Source organism: Eumetopias jubatus, unplaced genomic scaffold (assembly GCF_037043125.1).
Source record: "Eumetopias jubatus isolate StellerSeaLion01/CBP00866 unplaced genomic scaffold, mEumJub1_p1.0 scaffold_1, whole genome shotgun sequence".
NCBI lineage: Eukaryota > Metazoa > Chordata > Mammalia > Carnivora > Otariidae > Eumetopias > Eumetopias jubatus.
This window is the reverse complement of record NW_028274807.1, coordinates 213654013-213670273: the sequence shown is the minus strand read 5'-3', so window position 1 is coordinate 213670273 and position 16261 is coordinate 213654013. Positions and strand designations below refer to the sequence as shown.

At 42.8% G+C, this 16261-nt stretch overlaps 1 protein-coding gene across 1 annotated transcript in view; it reads left to right on the top strand.

Annotated features, from left to right (window-relative positions):
• Window positions 1–16261, top strand: part of ADGRE1 (adhesion G protein-coupled receptor E1) — a 74013-nt gene that overhangs the window by 11272 nt on the left and 46480 nt on the right. Inside the window, exons 3-5 of the mRNA XM_028126209.2 lie at window positions 6376–6522; window positions 8786–8941; window positions 9058–9177. Of these exons, the coding sequence (XP_027982010.1) occupies window positions 6376–6522; window positions 8786–8941; window positions 9058–9177 (423 nt within the window). The remainder of the gene's footprint in view (window positions 1–6375; window positions 6523–8785; window positions 8942–9057; window positions 9178–16261) is intronic.

The window sequence follows — 16261 nt, the reverse complement described above, 5'->3', positions numbered from 1 at the left end:
AGCATGGAATGTTTTCCCATCTTTTTGTGTCTTCTTCAATTTCTTTCATAAGTGTTCTGTAGTTCCTGGAGTATAGATCCTTTACCTCTTTGGTTAGGTCTATTCTGAGGTATCTTCTGGTTTTTGGTGCTATTGTAAATGGAATCACTTCTCTAATTTCTCTTTCTATAGTTGCATTGTTAGTGTATAAGAAAGCAACTGATTTCTGTGCATTGATTTTGTATCCTGCCACATTACTGAACTGCTGTATGAGTTCTAGTAATTTGGGGATGGAGTCTTTTGGGTTTTCCACATAAAGTATCATGTCATTTGTGAAAGGAGAGAGTTTGACTTCTTCTTTGCCAATTTGAATACCTTTTGTTTCTTTTTGTTGTCTGATTGCTGTTGCTAGGACTTCTAGTTCTATGACCAGATGGATCTCATAGATATATAAAGAATATTCCACCCTAAAAAACAGAATACTCATTCTTCTGGAGCGCACATGAAACTTTCTCCAGAATAGACCACATACTGAGTCACAAATCAGGTCTCAACCGATACCAAAAGACTGAGATTATTCCCTGCATATTCTCAGACCACAATGCTTTGAAACTGGAACTCAATTGCAAGAAAAAATTTGGAAGAAATTCAAACACTTGGAAGCTAAAGACCATCCTGCTTAAGAATGTTTGGGTCAACTAGGAAATCAAAGAAGAACTTAAACAATTCATGGAAACCAATGAGAATGAAAACACATCAGTCCAAAACCTATGGGATACTGCAAAGGCGGTCCTATGGGGGAAATACATAGCCATCCAGTCCTCACTCAAAAAAATGAAAAATCCCAAATTTACCAACTAACTTTACTCCTCAAAGAACTGGAGAAAGAACAACAAATAAAGCCTAAGCCATGCAGAAGAAGAGAAATAATAAAGATTAGAGCAGAGATCAATGAATTAGAAACCAGAAATACAGTAGAGCAGATCAATGAGTCTAGAAGCTGGTTCTCTGAAAGAATTAATAAGATCGATAAACCACTGGCCAGACGTATCCAAAAGAAAAGAGAAAGGACCCAAATTAATAAAATCATGAATGAAAAGGGAGAGATCATGACTAACACCAAGGAAGTACAAATAATTATTAGAAATTATTATCAACAACTATATGCCAATAAATTAAGCATCCTGGAAGAAATGGATGCCTTCCTGGAAACCTATAACTACCAAGACTGAAACAGGAAGAAATCGACAACCTGAAAAGAACAATAACCAGTAACGAGATTGAAGCAGTGATCAAAAACCTCCCAAAAAACAAGAGTCCAGGACCTGATAGAATTCCCTGGGGAATTCTACCAAACATTAAAAGAAGAAATAATATCTATTCTTCTGAAGCTGTTTCAAAAAATAGAAACTGGGGCGCCTGGGTGGCTCAGTTGGTTGGGCGACTGCCTTCGGCTCAGGTCATGATCCTGGAGTCCCGGGATCGAGTCCCGCATCAGGCTCCCTGCTCAGCGGGGAGTCTGCTTCTCCCTCTGACCTTCTTCCCTCTCGTGCCCTCTATCTCTCAGTCTCTCTCAAATAAATAAATAAAATCTTTAAAAAAAAAATAGAAACTGAAGGAAAACTCTCAGACTCATTCTATGAGGTCAGAATTACCTTGATCCCCAAATCAAGCAAAAACCCCATCAAAAAGGAGAATTTCAGACCAATATCCCTGATGAATATGGATGTCAAAATTCTCAACAAGATCCTAACTAATAGGATCCAACAGTACATTAAAAAGGTTATCCATCATGACCAGGTGGGATTTATCCCTGGGATGCAAGTGTGGTTCAACATTTGAAAATCAATTAATGTGATAGACCACATTAATAAGAGGAGGGAGAAGAACCATATGGTCCTCTCAATTGATGCAGAAAAGCATTTGACAAAATACAGCAGCCTTTCCTGATTAAAACTCATCAGAGTGTAGGGATGGGGGAATAGTCCTCAATTTCATAAAAACCATCTGTGAAAAGCCCATAGCGAATATCATTCTCAATGGAGAAAAGCTGAGAGCATTTTCCTTAAGATCAGGAACGCGACAAGGATGCCCACACTCACCACTGTTGTTCAACGTAGTACTAGAAGTCCTAGCAACAGCAATCAGACAACAAAAAGAAATAGAAGGTATTCAAATTGGCAAAGAAGAAGTCAAGTCCTAAGATCTTTGGGGTGACATGCAAAGGTCCTGAGACCAGAAAGAATTTGGGGAACTGAGTAAATGTAAGCATGGCTAATGGGACAAGGTAGAAGATGAGCTGGAGAGATTGGCAAGTGCTGAGTCACACAGGACTGGGTTGCAATTCTGGTTTCGGGTGGGTTTGAGTTGTGAGCAACTGAGCCAGAGGAAGAGGGTAATGGGAAGCTCAGATGAGAGACCGCAAGTGGCAATGTGCCGGAAGTTTGCAAAGAACAATGTTGACTTTGCAGATGAAAGAGGAAACTGTAAATGAGAAGAGGTACAACTAAGATGTCCTGCAGGGAAAGGAAATAAATAAGGCATGTTGTAAGAAGTGAAGAGCCTGACTCTAAAGACCCAGAGAATAATCCATCCCTTAAAGTTTTTGCAGCACTTTATAAAGTGCTTTCCCACTCTACCAATCAATGTTGACATTACTGTTTACTCCTCTTTCTTTCACACCCCACACCCGGTCCTTTGGCAAATCCTGTTAACATCACCTTCAGAATAAACCCCGAATCTTGTGCCTTCCACAGCTCCCAGTGGGGTTGCATCCACCATCCTTGCTTACCTGGACAGGTGCAGGCACCTCCTCCCTGGTCATCCTGCCCCTCTACAGTTCATCTTCCAGCCAGGGGCCACAGGATCCTGTTAAAAACCTCAGTCCTGCTGTGTCCTGCCTGTGCTCAGACACCTCGTGGCTCCCAATGCTCTCCATAGAAAGCCAGAAGTCTAGCAGATCTAACATGATCTGTGCATGTCCAGGCCTCCCATTTCCCCCTGCCCACTCTGTTCCAACCACACCGACCTCCTTGTAACTCCACCAAATCTCCAGGCGTGGTCCTGCCCCTTCATGCACTTACTGTTTCCTCTGCCCTAGGCACCTTCATAGCTCACTCACCTCCCTCTGGTATTTGTTCTAATGTTAGCTTCTCAGCGAGGTCTTCATTATTGAGCACTGACTGTGTACTGGGCACTGTTGTATGTACTCAGCACACAGCAGCGAATGACACAGACACAAATCCTTGCTTTCTAGAAACTCAAAGTCCATCAGGGCAACAGACTTAATCACAAAAGATTTTACAAAGAATTGTCTTAGAAATTGCCTGAAAATTGATTCCATTTCCAACCAGATCTACCTCTTCTTGGGTAGCGGTAGTGAAAATCACTCACTTCAGGTTTCGACAGGCCTGGAGCTGCCACTCACCAGCTGTGTGTCCTTGGACAAGTTACTCAACCTCACTGAGCCTCAGTTGTCCACATCTGTATAATGGGAATTGTATTAGTATTCCACAGCTGCTCTAGCAAATTACCACAAACTTAGTAGCTTCAAACAACAAAAACATTACCTTACGGGTCCGGAGGTCAGAAGTCCAAAGTGGGTCCCAATGGGCTAAAATCAAGATGTCAACAGGGCTGTGTTCCTTTCTGGAGGTTCTAGAGGATAATCTGTCTTTTCGCCTTTTCCAACTTCTAGAGGCCACCTGGATTCCTTGCCTGTGTCCCTCCTCCTCCATCTTCAAAGCCGGCAATGACTGGCCAGGTCTTTCTCACATTGTGTCACTTTGCCTCTCCTGGCTTCACCTTCTGTTTATAAGGACCTTTGTGATTACACTGGCCCCATCTGGGTAATCCAGAATAATCTCCAGAATAATCTCTTCATCTTGGGATCAGCTGATTACCAATCTTAATTCCATCCGAAACCTTAGTGCTCCCTTACCACATAGCATAGCTTATTTGTAGGTTCTGGGGATTAGGATGTGGTCATCTTTGGAGGGGCCATTATTCTGATGACCACAGGAATGATAATATCAAATAAGTCTCTTCCCAGGCACCAAAAGCCTGCCTCCACCTCTGGCTTTGTCTTTCTGGAGCTTACAATGTGGTGGGGGAAATGATCACTAAAAAGCTAATCATACAAAAAATGAGCAACTATAATTATGATAAGTGTCATAGAGAAGGAGCACAGGAAGCCTTGGGGGAGTCAGGGGAGGCTTTCTGGAGGAAATGACACTTAAACAAGATCTGAGGAGTGAAAAGGAGCTGGCCAGGCAAAGCAGAGGCAGAGGGAATAGCACATGCAAAGGCCCTGAGGTGGGATGTCTGGAAATGGAGACGAACATGAGATGAGGCTTAAAGATGTGGTTGGGTCTGGTCACGGGGGCCTTGTGGGTCCTGTTAAGTGGTTTGGATTTTAATTCTGAGTGTGACAGGGAGCACTGTAGGCAGGGGTGGGGGTAGATGATCAAATCTGTATTCAGAGATGACTACTATGTGAAGAGATTGGAGGGGACAATGAAGGATTTAGGGATGTAGAATCCAGAAGAGGACCTGTGGAAATGGAGAAAAGCTGGTAAATGCCAAATGCTATTTGGAGAGAGAACCACCAGGGCTTGGGGACCCACTGGATGTGAGGGTGAGGGCTAAACAGGTAAACTGAGGTACAAAGAGGTGAAATCACTGGTCTCAGAGCTGAACGGGCTAGGATGTTGTTTTGACTGCTTCCACATAAACGAAACAACTTAGAAATTTGTTTCTTAGAAGTGCATTCTTTTTCTTCTCATACATCTCCAACTTGTTGATGGAACAGGGTGACGGGGCTGTCCAGATCATCCCAGCTCCCAGGTGTCTCCCATCTTGTTGCCTCTCTATCCCTCAGCATTGTGGCTTTCCCAAACCATCATCCCCATGGTGAGGGATAGATCAGCCCACTCTGTCCATGTTCCAGCCCAGGGAGAAGGGGAAATGGGAAGGAGGCAACATGTTTACTCTTTTTAAGGGCATGGCCAGACAGTATGCATATCACTTCTTCATGTGCCCACTGGGCAGATCTTAGCCTCATGGCCACACCTAGTGCAGAAGACGCTGGGAATACAGTCTTTGATTGGATGGTCATGTTACTAAAAAGAAGCAGGAGAGATGGGTCTGGGGGAATAGCTGCTGTTCTCTCCTTGGAGGTTTGCTGCTGGAGCTTTAACCTGGGTCTTCTGTGCTCCAAAGGCTGAAATGTTGAGTCTCAGACTCTTGTGTCTAGAGTTCTGATGCTCATGGTGTGGGCCATGGACCAGCAGCATCAGCATCATTCAGGGGCTTGTGAGAAATGCAGAATATCAGGCCCCTTCCTAGACCTGCAGAATTAGCATCTGCTTTTCCCAGATCTGGGACCCAGGTGAGGCAGATGCTGTTGGTCTGAGGACCACACTTGCATTAGCAAGTGTCCATGTCAGTGCATCTAACACTTTCCTGTGCACACAGGTCACACAAGGGTGTGCGTCTTGCTAAAATGCAGATTCTGATTTATCAGTTCTGGGGTGGGGCCTGAGATGTTGCCTTTCCATCAAGTTCCCAGGTAGTGCTGATGCTCCCACTTGACAGCACTGAACAGTTTCTCAGGGCTGTTATAACCAGTTGCCACAAACCAGGAGGCTTAAAAGAACAGAAATCTATTCTCTCACTGTTCTGGGGGCCAGAAATCTGAAATCAAGGTGTCTGCAGGGCCATGCTTTCTCCGAAGGCTCTAAGCGAGAATTTGTTCTGGTGTGGCTGGCAGTCCTTGGTGTTCCTTGGTTTGTAGGCACATCACTCCAGTCTCTGCCTCTGTCGCCCCCATGGTGTTCTCCCTGAGCCTGTCTCTGTGCCTCTTCGCCTCTTCTTATAAGGACGTCAATCATATCAGATTAAAGGACCATCCTACTCCAGTAGGATCTCATCCTCACTGAGGTCTCTTTTTTTTAAATTTGAGAGAGAGCGAGCGAGTGAGAGAGAGAGAGAAAGAGAGAGAGAGACAAAGAGAGACAAAGAGAGAGAGAGAGAGAGAGAGAAAGCACGAGCAGGTGGGAGGGGCAGAGGGAGAGAGGGAGAAGCAGACTTCCCACCCAGCAGGGAGCAGGTTGCGGGACTCCATCCTAGGACCCTGGGATCACGACCCAAGCTGAAGGCAGACGCTAAACTGACTGAACCACCCAGGCACCCCCTTCACTGAAGTCTTAATTACATTTACAAAGACCCTATTTCCCAATAAGTTTGCATTCTCAGGGACCAGGGTTTAGGGTTTCAGCATATTTTTTGGGGGGGGCACAGTTCAGCCCACAACAGTCCCCTTCATATTCTCATGCTGGCTGTCTTTGAAGCCCACACTGGGGCTCTAACTTGACCTCTTCCCTCTGTGCTGCCCAGATGTGAATGAGTGTCTGGATACCACCATGTGCCCAGCTTACGCAACCTGCACCAACACTTTGCATAGTTACTACTGCACTTGCAAACGAGGATTTCTGTCCAGCAACGGACTGACGCAGTTCAGGGACCCAGGAGTGACATGCGAAGGTAAGTACACACCCCCTCAAAACCCTCCAGCATATTGTAGGAAAATCAGGTGGAAGCTGGCTGGGTAGTGGATGTAGGTACTTTTTCTTTTCCCGAACATTTTTCTCCCCCTCCCTCTCCCTTATCCTTCTTTTCTTTCTTTTTCTTTTCTTAAAAAATTTTTTAATTTAAATTCAGTTAGCCAACATATAGTACACCATTGTTTTCTTTTTTTCTATAATGACAATGATTCTTGCTCACTCAACATTCCAACGATTCAGAGCTAACATTAGAATGAAAATAAAAGTAAAAACCATGTTATTTGTCAATATCCAAAAATAACCACTGATTTCATTTTGGGAAATCTCCTTTTGGTTGTCTCTCCATGCAGAAAACAGGAATTTCTAACATTCACTGAGTACCAGGTCCCCTGTGAAGGGCTTTCTATGCATTTTTACATTAAACTGAGTGCAGGCATCATGATGATCTCCACTATACAGATGAGGAAACTGCTTGGGGCACTGGAATGACTCATTCATGGTCTTGCGGTTGAACTGGCCTCCAAACCCACATCTTTCTGACTCTAACAGCAGTTTCTGAATCACGTCACCTAGTTGTGAGGTGTTGGGGAAACGTATTTACTCTCTCTAAGCCTCAATGTTTCCATCTGTAGAATGAGTGTATAAGAGTACCTACCTTAAAGGGTAGTTGGGAAAATTAAATGCAGTCATGTGTATGCAGTGTGCTAGGCACAGTACAAGTGATATAAGTAATATAAATTGAAGTAATCCCCAGAATGAGCAAAGTTCTTTGTCTGTATTTCTTATATTTAGATGCCAATTCTCCCCTTGACAGTCAAGATCTGACTGTGCCTCTTAATAATACCAGGGTCAGCAAACTATTTTATGCAAGGGGCCAGAGAGTAAATATTTTGGAGGTTGCAAGCCGTATGATCTCTCTCATGACTACTTAATACTCCAGTTTTAGTGCAAAAGCAGCCATAGATGATACACGAAGGAATGGATGTGGCTTTGTTCCAACAAAACCTTATTTATACAAACAGGAGGTGGACTAGATTTGACCCATGAGCTGTAGTTTGCTAGGCTCTGAATAAGATAATTCATTTCTACTGTTGCAGTACACAGGGTGCTCCCAAATCCTTCTTTACCTTTGGGTTACAGTTCATGGGTTATTTGGTAAGCTTCAGTAGTCCCGATGGGCTCTGGTTTCCAAATTTGGGTTGAAATCAACATTCCGCATCCAGAAAATTATGGATACTGCAGCAAGGATTTCATCCCCTTTACGACTTTGACCCCCCTATGGTGCCTGATATATTGTGAGTATTCAGTAGATACTTGTTGAATGAAGGAACATGTTACCTTATTCTTTATGTCAACTACAGATTTAATCAGCCTTAATTGGTTGTCTCTAATGTTTTACTACTTCAAATAAAAGTGGAATGAACATTCCTATGGTCTGATCTTGATGTAGAGGGGCAGCTCCCAAGTTCTGTCTAGGAGAGGCACAGTTTTCTGGGAAGAGCTATAACAGACTTGCCTTGAAGCTGTATTTGCATGACAAATATGTAGCAAGAGTTTAGGATGACTTGGCAGACCAGGGATGAAGGAGACTTGGGTTGGACCACCCCATGGTACCACAACTGCACAATTTCATGGGTCCTCCAATTAGTAAATTGCTCTACGTGGCTTTGCAAATTGTTCTTTTTTATCTACTGCTGGGTAGCAGAGCACCTGCAAACTTACTACATCAAAATAATGGCAATCATTTTTTTGTTCATGAATGTATCTGTCATTTGGGTTGAGTTTGGTGAGTATGGTTTGTCTCTGTTCCATGCAGTGTCAACTGAGTTGGCTCAAGTGGGGGCTAGAGGATCCACTTTAAAGAGAGCACACTCACATGGCTGGTGAGGTGGTGCTGGCCTTAGGCTGGCTGCTCCACCAGGGCTGTGGGCTGGAGGTCTTGGTTCTTCTCCATATGAGCTGCTGTTTTCATGGCTTGTTCCTCACAGTATGGTGGCTGAGTTCCAAGAGAACAAGGAGGGAATGCATGGTATCTTTAGGACCTGGTGTCACCACCTTCGCAGTCACAGCATGTTCAGATTCAAGGGGAGGGAATATAGACCCCACTGCTTGCTGGAAGGAATACAAATTCCCATAGAATGAAGGGCATACAGCATGGAAGACATCATTTCTGCCATCTCTGAAAATACGACGTGCTACACATGATGAGGCAAGTTTGTAACTCCAACTCTTTCTGTGTCCAGATATAGATGAATGTTCTCAAAGCTCCCCACCATGTGGTCCTAACTCAGTCTGCAGAAACCTTATGGGGAGGTACAGATGCAGCTGTTTCCCTGGTTTCTCTTCTCCCACCGGAAATGACTGGGTCATGGGAAATCCGGGTCATTTCTCCTGCACAGGTAATGCTCTCAGGAATGGGTCTTTGGTGAACAGTGACCACTTAACTTGGGTACATGTGTCCCTCACCTTAGACACACAATCTTTGGTCTGCTCACTCTCCTCCACTGCTCCTCAGACATCAATGAATGCCTCTCCAGTGGTGTCTGCCCAGAGCATGCTGAGTGTATCAACTCCTTGGGAAGTTACAATTGCAGCTGCCCGGTTGGATTCATCTCTCACAACTCCATCTGTGAAGGTATAGAGGACCTGTTTTTCTTTATTTACCTACTTAATTAATTAAGAACCACCTTACTTAATGATCCTGTGAGGTAGGGATTATGTTATTCACTTTGGGGATAAGAAAATTAAGGCTCAGAGCATTGAAGCAACTTCCCCAAGGATACACAGCTGTTCAGTAGAAGAGGCAGGATTTGAATTCCTGTTGAGGGCCTACTATGAGTCAAGCAGTGGGTCAGGCAGTACTTGAGAGTGATGAAGTGCTCTCTCCCTAGAGTGATATCCTTCCAGGGAATATTGGCAATGTCTGGAGACATTTTTGATTGTCACAACTGGTGGTGGGGAAGGAGGGTTGTGGGCGCTACTGTGATCCAGTGGGGGAGAGGCCAGAGATGCTGCTAAACACCCTGCAATACATGGAACAGCTTCCCTACAACCAAAAATAATCTGGTCCCAGATGCCAGTAGTTCTGAGGTAGAGAAACTCTGTCCTGGGGAGAGCTCAGACTCAAACTTCAGAACTTTTACTAAACTGTATTTGACTCAAGACCTGAGAGTTACCCTCAACCCCCCACCCCACCTCCATATTAAAACAGTCATCGTATCTTGGGGAATTTCCTGCTAAATATGTCTTAAATCTCTCCATTCTTCCCCATCCTTGGTCTGGGTTTCACTGTTATTTTATCAGACTCCTCACTGGGCTTTCCCTTCCTCCAGTTTTGTCCCCTTGAATCCATCCTCCAAACTGTAGCCAGAATATTCTCACAAGATGCAAGGGCTCCATCTTCCTGAGTCTGGTGCAGTGCTACCATGTTCATTTGTAGGGAAGGTGACCCCATCAAGTAAGGCATGGAGTGATCAAGACCTTATCACATCCCCTTGGCTTGGAATGAGAGATATTTGAAGTCCTCTCTGATTTTTCTGATCCATCTGGAGCAGTTAGCTATTGCTGAGTAACAAATCACCCTGAAAGTCAGTAGCTAGAAACAAACACCATCTATTTGGCTTTCTATTCTGTGCATTCATAGTTTAGGTTGGGCTCTGCCGGGTCAGTTCTTTGGGTCTCTCTTGGGCTTTTTACGTGTCTGTGGTCAGCTGTGGGTCAGCTTTACTCATCTCAGCTGGGCTGCCTCACAGTCAGGGCAGTCATCTGGGATAATCCATCTCTCTTCTACTTTGTCTTTCATTCTTCGTTAGGCTAGTCTAGTGCTTGTTCATATGGAAGAAGCAAGGAGCCCAAAGAATGAACAGAAGCAAATAACTCTCTAGAAGTCTAAGTATGGAACTGGCACCGTATCATTTCTGCTGCATTCTATTGGCAAGTGAACATCATAGGCCAGCTAGATTGAAGATGTGGGGAAACAAGCTCCACATCTTAAAAGAGTAGTGGCAAAAAGTCACATTGCACCACATCATCTGCAGCCCATGGTGTAGGTACGGGAAAGAGTAAAGAAGGACAGCCACGTCTATGGTCATTACTTTTTGGAGCTATTTACCACTCTCTGGTTATATATGTTGGGCTCATGATTCTGTGGGTTGACCGAATGGTTTTTCTGGGTCACTAGGATGGCTGCCAGGTCCAAAATGGCCTCACTTACATGGCTAGTAGTTGGTGCAGGCATCTGGCTCGGAGCTCAGCCGGGCCCCTCAATTTCCCTCATGGGCCCATCCTCATGGATTCTTGGGCTTCCTCAGAGCATGGCAGCCGGTTTCCAGTAAAGGAAGTTGCAAAGGGAAGGAAGCAGAAACTGTGGGTTCTTGTAAGACCTGCGCTTGGAAGTCCCAGAACGTTACTTCTGCCACATTCTCCTGGCCAAAGTCATGGGGCCAGCCTAGATGCCAAGGAAGGGGAAATTAACTCACCATCTCGTTGGGGGACAACAAATGCACACAGGAAGTGGAGGGAGGAATTGATGGCAGCCATCTTTGGAGGATCTACTCTACTGCGGAACATGTCTTATGTTCTTTGACCCGAGGGCAAATACGTGCTTCTTTTCATTAAAAATGTTCTATTTCTTTTCATCCATTGATCTTCATCAGCTGTTGACGTTGTTAGAGGCAGAAAAATAGAGAGGCAAATTTGAAAGGGACCTTAGAGATAAACTAATACAGCACTCCGGGCTCCTAGGCATTTTTTCAGGACCCCGTTTCGGTTAGATTATCACCACTCGTATTTGTTTTAACTACTCAGTAGGTTTCACTTTGTGTGAAGGAAGGTTTCCTCAGCTAAAACAGTTTTGAAAACCATGCACCTAGTCCAACTCCATATGCAAAATGTAAATTCCACTTGTACTATTTCTTTTAAGTGCTATTATTATTATTATTTTCAATTAGCCAACATATGGTACATCATTAGCTTTTGATTCAAGGTTCAATGATTTATTAGTTTTGTATAGAATTGCAGTGGGCACTATTTCTTTTTTTAAAAAAGATTTTATTTATTTGAGAGAGAGAGACAACATGAGAGGGAGGTAGGGGCAGGGGGAGAAGGAGAAGCAGACTCCCCGCTGAACAGGAAGACTTTGGGGGGCTCGATCCCAGGACCCTGGGATCATGACCTGAGCCGAAGGCAGATGCTTAACCAACTGAGCCACCTAGGCACCACCCCCCCAACCTGTGCTATTTCTTTTTTCTTTTTCTTTCTTTCTTTCTTTCTTTCTTTCTTTCTTTCTTTCTTTCTTTCTTTCTTTCTTTCTTTCTTTCTTTCTTTCTTTCTTTCTTTTTCTTTCTTTCTTTTTCTTTCTTTCTTTTTCTTTCTTTCTCTTTGGCACAACGTGCCCTCTTTAATATCTATCACCAGCCTAACCCATCCCCACACCCCCTCCCCTCTAGAACCCTCAGTTTGTTTCTCAGAGTCCATAGTCTCTCATGGTTTATCTCCCCCTCCGATTTCCCCCCTTCATTCTTCCACTCCTGCTATCTTCTTCTTCTTTTTTAATTTTTTTAACATATAATGTATTATTTGTTTCAGAGGTACAAGTCTTACACAATTCACAGCACTCACCATAGCACATACCCTCCCCAATGTCTATCACCCAGCCACCCCATCCCTCCCACCCCCCACCACTCCAGCAACCCTCAGTTTGTTCCTGAGATTAAGAATTCCTCATATCAGTGAAGTCATATGATACATGTCTTTCTCTGACTGAATTATTTCGCTCATCATAATACCCTCCAGTTCTATCCATGTCGTTGCAAATGGCAAGATTTTGTTCCTTTTGATGGCTGCATAATATTCCATTGTATATATATACCACTCTTTTTTATCCATTCATCTGTCGATGGACATCTTGGCTCTTTCCACAGTTTGGCTATTGTGGACATTACTGCTATAAACATTGGGGTGCACATACCCCTTCAGATCCCTACATTTGTATCTTTGGGGTAAATACCCAGTAGTGCAATTGCTGGATTGTATGGTAGCTCTATTTTCAACTTTTTAAGAAACCTCCATACTGTTTTCCAGAGAGGTTGCACCAGCTTGCATTCCCACCAACAGTGTAGGAGGGTTCCCCTTTCTCCGCATCCCCGCCAACATCTGTCGTTTCCTGACTTGTTAATTTTAGCCATTCTGACTGGTGTGAGGTGGTATCTCATTGAGGTTTTGATTTGGATTTTCCTGATGCTGAGTGATGTTGGGCACTTTTTCATGTGTCTGTTGGCCATTTGGATGTCTTCTTTGGAAAAATTTCTCTTTATTTCTTCTGCCCATTTCTTGATTGGATCATTTGTTCTTTGGGTGTTGAGTTTAAGAAGTTCTTTATAGATTTTGGATACTAGTCCTTCATCTGATATGTCATTTGCAAATATCTTCTCCCATTCTGTTGGTTGTCTTTTGGTTTTGTGGACTGTTTCTTTTGCTGTGCAAAAGCTTTTTAACTTGATGAAGTCCCAATAGTTCATTTTTGCCCTTGCTTCCCCTGCCTTTGGCAATGTTACTAGGAAGAAGGTGCTGCGGCTGAGGTCGAAGAGGTTGCTGCCTGTGTTCTCCTTTAGGATTTGGATGGACTCCTTTCTCACATTTAGGTGTTTCAACAATTTTGAGTCTATTTTTGTGTGTGGTGTAAGGAAATGGTCCAGTTTCATTCTCCTGCATGTGGCTGTCCAGTTTTCCCAACACCATTTGTTGAAGAGACTGTCTTTTTGCCATTGGACATTCTTTCCTTCTTTGTTGAAGATTAGCTGACCATAGAGTTGAGGGTCCATTTCTGGGCTCTCGATTCTGTTCCATTGATCTATGTGTCTGTTTTTGTGCCAGTACCATACTGTCTTGATGATGACGGGTTTGTAATAGAGCTGGAAGTCCGGAATTGTGATGCCGCCAGCTTTGCTTTTCTTTTTCAAGATTCTTCTGGTTATTCGGGCTCTCTTCTGGTTCCATACAAATTTTAGGATTATTTGTTCCATTTCTTTGAAAAAAGTGGATGGTATTCTGATGGGGATTGCATTGAATGTGTAGATTGCTCTAGGTAGCATTGACATCTTCACAATGTTTGTTCTTCCAATCCATGAACATGGAACGTTTTTCCATTTCTTTATGTCTTCTTCAATTTCTTTCATGAGTATTTTATGGTTTTCTGAGTATAGATCCTTTGCCTCTTTGGTTAGATTTATTCCTAGGTATCCAATGGTTTGGGTGCAATTGTAAATGGGATCGACTCCTTCATTTCTCTTTCTTCTGTCTTGCTGGTGTATAGGAATGCCACTGATTTCTGTGCATTGATTTGATATCCTTCCATTTTACTGAATTCCTGAATGAGTTCTAGCAGTTTTGGGGTGGAGTCTTTTGGGTTTTCCACATACAGTATCATATCATCTGCAAAGAGTGAGAATTTGACTTCTTCTTTGCCGGTTTGGATGCCTTTGATTTCTTTTTGTTGTCTGATTGCTGTGGCTAGGACTTCTAACACTATGTTGAATAGCAGTGGTGAGAGTGGACATCCCTGCCGCGTTCCTAACCTTAGGGGGAAAGCTCTCAGCTTTTCCCCACTGAGAATGATATTCACTGTAGGTTTTTCATAGATGGCTTTTATGATATTGAGGTATGTACCCTCTATCCCTATACTCTGAAGAGTTTTGATCAAGAAAGGATGCTGTACTTTGTCAAATGCTTTTTCTGCATCTATTGAGAGGATCATATGATTCTTGTTCTTTCTTTTGTTAATATATTGTATCACGTTGATTGATTGGCGGATGTTGAATCAACCTTGCAGCCCAGGGATAAATCCCACTTGGTCATGGTGAATAATCCTTTTAATGTACTGTTGAATCCGATTGGCTAGTATTTTGGTGAGAATTTTTGCATCCATGTTCATCAAGGATATTGGTCTGTAATTCTCCTTTTTGATGGGGTCTTTGGTTTAGGGATCAAGGTAATGGTGCTCTCATAAAATGAGTTTGGAAATTTTCCTTCCATTTCTATCTTTTGGAACAGTTTCAGGAGAATAGGTATTAATTCTTCTTTAAATGTTTGGTAGAATTCCCCTGGGAAGCCATTTGGCCCTGGGCTTTTGTTTGTTGGGAGATTTTGGATGACTGCTTCAATTTCCTTAGTGGTTATAGGGCTGTTCAGGTTTTCTATTTCTTCCTGGTTTAATTTTGGTAGTTGATACATCTCTAGGAATGCACCCATTTCTTACAGGTTATTTAATATGCTGGCATATATTTGCTCATAATATGTTCTTATAATTGTTTGTATTTCTTTGGTGTTGGTTGTGATCTCTCCTCTTTCATTCATGATTTTGTTGATTTGGGTCATTTCTCTTTCCTTTTGGATAAGTCTGGCCAGGGGTTTATCAATCTTGTTAATTCTTTCAAAGAACCAGCTCCTAGTTTCGTGGGTCTGTTCTACTGTGCTTTTGGTTTCTATTTCATTGATTTCTGCTCTGATCTTTATTATTTCTCTTCTCCTGCTGGTTTTAGGCTTTAGTTGCTGTTTTTTCTCTAGCTCCTTTAGGTGTAGGGTTAGGTTGTGTATTTGAGACCTTTCTTGTTTCTTGAGAAAGGCTTGTATTGCTATATACTTTCCTCTCAGGACTGCCTTTGCTGCATCCCAAAGATTTGGAACAGTTGTGTTTTCATTTTCATTGGTTTCCATGAATTTTTTTAATTCTTCTTTAATTTCCTGGTTGACCCACTTATTCTTTAGTAGGATGCTCTTTAGCCTCCATGTATTTGAGTTCTTTCCGACTTTCCTCTTGTGATTGAGTTCTAGTTTCAAAGCATTGTGGTCTGAAAATATGCAGGGAATAATCCCAATCTTTTGGTACCGGTTGAGACCTGATTTGTGACCTAGGATGTGATCAATTCCGGAGAATGTTCCATGGGCACTAGAGAAGAATGTGTATTCCGTTGTTTTGCGTTAGAATGTTCTGAATATGTCTGTGAAATCCATTTGGTCCAGTGTGTCATTTAAAGTCTTTATTTCCTTGTTGATCTTTTGCTTAGATGATCTGTCCATTTTAGTCAGGGGGGTGTTAAAGTCCCCCACTATTATTGTATTGTCAATGTGTTTCTTTGCTTTTGTTATTAATTGCCTTATATAATTGGCTGCTCCCATGTTCGGGGCATAGATATGTACAATTGTTAGATCTTCTTGTTGGATAGACTCTTTAAGTAGAATATAATGTCCTTCCTCCTCTCTTTTTACAGTCTTTGTTTTAAAATCTAATTTGTCTGATATAAGGATTGCCACCCCAGCTTTCTTTTGGTGTCCATTGGCATGGTAAATGGTTTTCCACCCCCTCACTTTCAATCTGGGGGTGTCTTTGGGTCTAAAATGAGTCTCTTGCAGACAGCACATCGATGGTTCTTGTTTTTTAATCCAATCTGATAGCCTGTGTCTTTTGATTGGGGCATTTAGCCCATTTACATTCAGGGTAGCTTTTGAAAGATATGAATTTAGTGCCATTTTATTGCCTGTAAGATGACTTACTGTATATTGTCTGTGTTCCTTTCTGGTCTATGTTGCTTTTTGGCTCTCTCTTTGCTTAGAGGACCCCTTTCAATATTTCTTGGAGGGCTGGTTTTGTGTTTGCCAATCCTTTCATTCTTGTTTGTCCTGGAAGCTTTTTATCTCTCCTTCTATTTTCACTGACAGCCTAC